The sequence below is a fragment of the Mesoplodon mirus genome (assembly GCF_964341445.2).
Source record: "Mesoplodon mirus genome assembly, chromosome: 18".
NCBI classification, from domain to species: Eukaryota; Metazoa; Chordata; class Mammalia; order Artiodactyla; family Ziphiidae; genus Mesoplodon; species Mesoplodon mirus.
Genome location: NC_138994.1, coordinates 27,934,991 through 27,941,763, shown reverse-complemented (window position 1 = coordinate 27,941,763; position 6,773 = coordinate 27,934,991). Strand labels below are relative to the sequence as shown.

General features: G+C 62.3%; 1 protein-coding gene across 1 annotated transcript; it reads left to right on the top strand.

Moving 5' to 3' along the window:
* Positions 1-897: 897 nt before the first annotated feature.
* On the top strand, positions 898-3,846 carry LOC309793218 (forkhead box protein J1-like; the record flags this gene model as incomplete). The annotated part of the gene is made up of 2 exons (XM_082603592.1): positions 898-1,395; positions 3,079-3,846. 2 exons carry the CDS (start codon positions 898-900, stop codon positions 3,844-3,846), a joined length of 1,266 nt encoding a protein of 421 aa, XP_082459718.1.
* Between the last annotated feature and the right edge of the window lie 2,927 nt (positions 3,847-6,773).

The following is a 6,773-nucleotide window of genomic DNA, read 5'->3' as shown; positions in this document are numbered from 1 at the left end:
CAGCCGCTGGCTTTCAGAGAGGCGCCGGCGGGCGTGAGTGGCGACGAGGATTGCTGGCTGGGCCCTGGAGCTGGGAGCAGAGAGCCGCGGTGAGGGTGGGCGGTGGGAGGAATTTCTTTGAGAAGCTTCCTTTGGCCCGGGCTGCGCTCTGAGCCAGGTAAGGGACGGGGAGGGCTGCCGGCCGTGGGAAGGGAGGGCGTCAGTACCAGCCCGCTCTCCCATCCGTCCCCGACGGAAGTGGAGGGCCCGGGGACTGACATCAGAGGCGTTTGGGGGACACTCACTTCCCACCCCCTTATAACTCTCTGTATTGTTTCCTTCCTTCCCCTTGAGCCCCATCCTAATATCCCTTTTCAAAGATCAGACGACCTCCCCCGCCCCCCGACCCGTCGTACTGCCCTCCTGGACTCTCTCGCCCCATTTCCATTGGTTGTGGACGGAGAGAGGGGGGTTAATTCCCCGCTTTGAGGGAGAAAGGGGTGGCCTCGCATGCCCCTACACTATTCCCTCGTTGGGCTAATTAAGTCTCCTCTAAAAGATCCAAGAGGAAAAGAGCGAGGCGAACCCCGTGTGGGTCGGACCCCCGGGCACACCTTCTGTTTCCCAGACGTCGGCAGTAAAAGATCCTCCCCGGCTGCAGGAAGGATTTTAGTAAGAGCCTCCCCCCTCGCCCACACTCTCCCCTCGGGGGTGGGGAAAGAGGGCTCAGTTCCCGCTCTGGTCCCCGCAGGCACCACATTCCGTTTGGAGGAGGCTACCCCCGGATCGCGGGATGGAAGCCCGCTTCCGGGAGGCTGCGTAACTGAAGCCGCGGGAGTCAGCGGGCCGGAGAGCTCGGCGGCCACCCTCGGCTCGGCTCGTGGATGTTGACAGCCCCCTCGGAGAGTCCCCGCAGATATGGCGGAGAGCTGGCTACGCGTCTCGGGAGCAGGGGCAGCGGAGGAGGCCGGACCGGAAGGCGGCCTGGAGGAGTCCAACGCCCTGAATGACAGCCTGACCAGCCTGCAGTGGCTGCAGGAATTCTCCATTCTCAACGCCGAGCTCCCCGCCCTGCCTTCGGGGGACACCGACCCCCACGGCTCCCACGAGCTGGCAGGCTCGGCCGAGCCGGGGTCTCCCCTGGCGGCGGACCCCGCCTGCCTGGGGCAGCCGCACACACCCGGCAAGCCCACGTCCTCCTGCACGCCGCGGAGCGCCCCCTCGGGGCTGCAGGCCTCGCCTCCCGACGACGTGGACTACGCCACCAACCCGCACGTGAAGCCGCCCTACTCGTATGCCACGCTCATCTGCATGGCCATGCAGGCCAGCAAGGCCACCAAGATCACCCTGTCGGCCATCTACAAGTGGATCACGGACAACTTCTGTTACTTCCGCCACGCTGATCCCACCTGGCAGGTAGGGAGGCACTCCCTCCCTCCCTCCCCATGCCCTCGCGGACTGGACTCACATCCCAGATCCGCAGGCCAAGTAGGCGCGGTACGGCCAGGGCCCCGAGAGAGGAAGGCCGTCCAGGAAGGACCTCAAGGGAGCCCAGTGCTTGGACTGCTGCCCCTTTGACTTCAGAGACGGAGGAGGGAGGATGTTCAGAGGGCTGCAGGGGTGCCGACATAGAGGTTCAAGGGGAAAGAACTTGTCACTCGTCCGGCAGGCTCAGCCCAAAGACCAGGGCTGAACTATGCGTGGACACAGCCCCCCAGGGTAGGTTGATGGACTGAGGGACACATTTTTGTCCCAAGTCCTGCAATTCCTCGACACTCCCCTCCTCAAGGTCAGTTTGTCAGGGCCTGACTGGAGGCAGAGCATCGTTCCTGCCAGACTCTGCATCCCGCCTGCTTTCAGTTGGCTGGAGGGGCTCTGGGAGGGGAGAGGGGCGTGCTGCGGGGTGTGAAGGCCATCGGTGTCCCAGTGGAAGGGCTACGGGGCCTTCCGAAAGCTGCTGTGCCAGCCCCCACCCCAAGCCCTCCCTAGTTTCCTGCCTACACTCCTCCCCCTCTTCTCATCAAACTCCCTGGGGGGACAATTACCTCAGCCACGTGCTTTCCACAGGGGCTCTTTCCTCCCACACTGGCTTCATGTTCCAAGTCTCCGGAACCTGGCACAGAGCAGCCAAGGGGCCCAGACCACCATGTAAACCTCCCAGTCTTGCCAGGGGGCACTACTCACCTGCCGGCCCCACCCACCAGGCCCCAGACCCCTGTGCCCCAGCGTGGTTTGGACTGTGCACCCAGGCCTGAACAAGGCAGGATGGTGATTCAGGCTGGGCACACGCTGCCCTGAGCCTCTTCGACCATCAGGATCAGGGGCTACTTGGGGACAGAGACCCTGAGGATGCACAGATCCTTCCCTGTGGCACAGGTCACAGGATCAGAGTTCCTGTAATCACAGCTATTCCACGATTGCTTGGGCCCTGACCCTGGGGCAGGTACCATTTGTAACCTTGGTGAGAAAGCAGAGACCCTCCACCACCCCCCACCCTACCCCAAGCCTGAGAGGCCCCAGGAATGAGCGCTATGCTCTTGGCTGGGTAATAATCAACTGAGGCCTCAGAGCCTGGGGTGGGAGGAGGGGGACATGGTGGGTGAGGGCCCAGGCCAGCAGCCGGCTCTAGAAACAAGGAAAGTCATCAGATCATCCCACACTTCATCCCCCCCCACACACACCCTCACACCCACTCACTCATTTCACAAACAGAGAAGGCCAGCCAGGCCCAGGCAGAGGGAGATGGCCGTCCAGGACCTGGGGGAGCCAAGGCCTTTGACCAGAGGCCGCAAGCAGCGGGGTAAGGGAGGGAGGGCAGGACAGGCTGGCACTGAGAGCCACCCTGCGGCTCAGGGCTCGGATGACTGAGCAGGCAGATATCCTGGCCAAAGGGAACAAAAGCCCCCGACAGCACTCCCAGCTCCTGGTGCCCCGTGGCTGGTGTCCCAGAGCCTCCCGCTCGGAGCAGCGCCTCTGTCTCCCCTGCCCCCATCGGAGAGAAGGTGGTGGTGGGACTGGCAGTGGCGCTAGGAGCCCCCCATCACTGACCCCACCCACTCTCCCAGCTGTCTTCCTTCTCTCCTACCTCCCTGTGTCCAGAACTCCATCCGCCACAACCTGTCCCTGAAGAAGGGCTTCATCAAGATGCCTCGGGAGAAGGACGAGCCAGGCAAGGGGGGCTTCTGGCGCATCGACCCCCAGTACGCCGAGCGGCTGCTGAGTGGGGCCTTGAAGAAGCAGCGGCTGCCCCCAGTCCACATCCACCCGGCCTTTGCCCGCCAGGCCGCGCCAGAGCCCAGCGCTGCCCCATGGGCCAGGCCACTGACCGTGAGCACCGAGGCCCAGCAGCTGCTGCGGGAGTTCGAGGAGGCCACTGGGGAGGCGGGCTGGGGTGCAGGCGAGGGCAGGCTGGGGCGTAAGTGTCAACAGCCGCTGCCCAAGCAGGAGGCCAAGGTCCCGCGGCCCTCCAGCCCCCTGCTGCTGACCCAGGAGGAGCAGGGTGAGCTGGAACCCCTCAAGGGCAACTTTGACTGGGAGGCCATCTTGGACGCTGGCACGCTGGACGGGGAGCTGGGCACGCTGGAGATCTCGGAGCTGATCCCGCCGCTGAGCCCTGCCTCACACGGGGACGTGGACCTCACCATCCATGGCCACCACATCGACTGCCCTGTTACCTGGGGGCCTCCAGCGGAGCAGGCTACCGACAGCCTGGACTTTGATGAGACCTTCCTGGCCACATCCTTCCTGGAGCACCCCTGGGACGAGAGCACCCGTAGCTCCCTGCCCCCCGAGCCCCTCTTTGAGGCCGGGGATGCCACACTGGCCTCTGACCTGCATGACTGGGCCAGCCTGGGCGCCTTCTTGTAAGAAGCCAGGCCCTGCCCCACCTCCAGACAGCACCGAAGTCTGGGCCCAGACTGCCCCCCTCCCCGCCAGTGCAGGCCCATGGACACCCTACCGCCCAGGCAGGGGCTGGGCCAGCTCACCCCACCAGGCCACACGGCCCCCAGCCCAGGCCATCCTCAGATTCTAGTCCAGCAGGCTGAGAATTGGGGCCCAGGACCCAAATTGCTGCCTCCGCTCCCCAGCCCCCCATACACACAGTGTTTCATTGATCCACTTCTTCCCTGCCCCAGAGACACGCTAAGGGCCCTGCACTATGAGAGCTGCGGCTTGGAGGGGCCCTGGCCAAGCTGGAAACATCAGTACAGGGCCCGCCCCAGAACACCTTAGCTTCCAAGCTTCTCTCTGTCCTGCTCTCCTCCCCAGGTCTCTATCCAGAGCAAGTTCCCAGGTACAACCAATGCTGATTAGGTGACTGCAAATGAACACCCAAGAGGCCTCTCCCGGCAGTCTGTGAGGAGGAGCTAGGCGGAGGGGGGAAGAGAGAGGAGACAGAAAGGAGGCCGGGGTGCCGGGTGGAGCCAGGAGATTTTCTAAGGCCTCTGGGATCTTCTGGCTTCATCCCTAGAGGTGGGGCAGAGGGTATGTGTCCCTAATCTTTGAGCCCAACTTGAGGCTGAGAGCAGCGGGGAGATGGGGATCTGGGGGTTAGGGGCTGGGGCAGCCAAGCTGCGGAGGGAAAGGGGACAGACAGACTAATGTAGTGAGTGTAGCTAGAGCTGAGGCTTAACTGGGAGGGACGCAGTGCTTGCTAGAACCACTGGGACCAGGAATGGGGGGATGGCCCCGTGCCCTTGCTTGCACTCCTGCAGGGGAGTGTCTTGCTCCACCATAAACGCCCTGGGCTGCATCCCACATCCACTCTCCTAACCCATCGGGCAATTTAACCTTTTTCATAGAAAGTGATTTACAATAAAAACATTTTTAAAACTAAAGTTTTAAAAAGTCTCAAAATGGACCTGCTTGCAACTTTCTCTGGGGAAAAGCATGGGCCAGTTTTGGGGAGGCCACGGCCCAAGGGGGAATGGCTGGGAGGAAGATGGGGGGCACCAAAGGCCTGCAGAGTGTCCCCTGATGCACTCCTCAGGATCTCTGGGTGCCCAGAGAGAAAGGGGCTGAGAGGCGGCCCTCGGGGGTCCCCTGCAGCCAGGGCCTCGGCACCTCTCTATGTGCAATGGGGAGACTGTACCCACAGCCCCGAGGAGCAGGCGGCAAAGGAGGCACAGCCCCCTCCCTGGCCCTGGGGACTCACTCACAAAGGCCGTTCTTGCCCAGGGCTCGGCTCACGTTCCCCACCTCGCCCAAGTTGAGGGCCTGCCCAGACTCACCTGCGGTCCTCGCCTAGGCCTGTCTCCAGCTCCTCCCTCCCTTGGTCCCTTCCTGAAGGGACAGGGTGTGAGGTCAGAGGGCCCCAGCCCCTGGGGCCCCACTTGCCACCCTGGGGTTCATTCACCCCGCCCAGGGCCTTCCCTCCAATGCAGGTTGGGGCTGAGGGAGGCCATCAGGGCAGATGGAAGACGGGGTGCCTAGACCCTACAGCTCCAGCCTGTGAGGAATCAACGTACCAGAGTTCTGATGGGGAAACTGAGGCACAGCAAATATGTGACACTCAGCAGGCACCTTTCCACCCCCTCACCCCAGCTTTGCCTGGAACCCATCTCTCCCCCGAGCCTGCACCTGGCCCCGCCAGCACGCCCTTGTGGTGCACAGCCCCTTCCCCCAGCACTCACGTGCACGTGCGCACAGACACACACACACACACACACAAACGGGCACTGTCCTACACAATCCTGCCCAGCCTCCACGGGCCCCTTTCTCCTGAGGCCCCTTTCTTTCCTTGCACTGGAGGCTGGCTCCAGGACAACCTGGCATTCCCCCGCCAACTTGCTGCTTTCCCTTGCTAATTACTCAAAATATTTTCGAAGGGTGCGCACACTGCAGGGCCAGGCGGGTTGGGGCCTTACAGAGCTCAGGAGGCAGCCCATCCCCTTCCCACCGCTTGCTGAGGAGGCTGCCCCAACCTCCCTCTGAGACTCCCTTCACCCCCTAAGCAACGACTCCCTCCCTCTCCCCACCACCCTCCGGCCTTCCTCCCCACGCTCCCCAGCACTGGGGGAACATGGGGGCTCCAGCCTCTCCACTGGTCCCCAGGCTCAGCCTCCAGCCCCCGCCAAAAGGGGTACATCCTGGATTGACAGGTGGGGCCGGTCACTGTCCCCCCTCCTCACCCTCTGCCTGGGCCCATGCTGGGGGAAGAGGGGCAAGGTCAGGGGCTGGCAGAACTGCCTGCCAGGTAAGAAAAGGCTGAAGAAGCTTCTGGCTGCCAGGAAGAATCCCCAGGAGCTCCTGAAAATCCCTATGCTTGGGACTAGCGTCTCTGGGGCTGGGACCCAAACACTGGCACTTTTAAGGGTCCATGGATGCTGCCAACGAGCAGCCAAAGCTAAGAGGGGGCTCCGAAGCGGCCACAACACAGGGCTTCACACACCCTTTCAGCAGGCAGCGTTTGGGGGTTGGCGGTGGAGGAGGCGGGAAGCGTGAGTGGATCCTGTCCCTCCTATTCATCCCTGCCCCGGCCCTTGGCTGGGTGGCTTTTTGAAAAAACGTTCAGTGACTCCGTATTTATTTAGAGATTCGCTGTAATCCCAGTCAATATATATTTTGCGCCCTTAACAGTAAGTTGCAGACAGGCTGCCCCATTAGCACTAGATACTTTAGTGTGTGTTTCCTTAGAACAAGGACACACCTCCATAATCCCAGTACCACCATCACAATCAGGAAATGAACACTGACCTGGTAATCCCATGTAACCGCAGACCCCCTTCACGTCTTGCAGATCACCCCAGGAATGCTCCTCTCCATTCCAACATCCCAATCCAGGACACCATGTT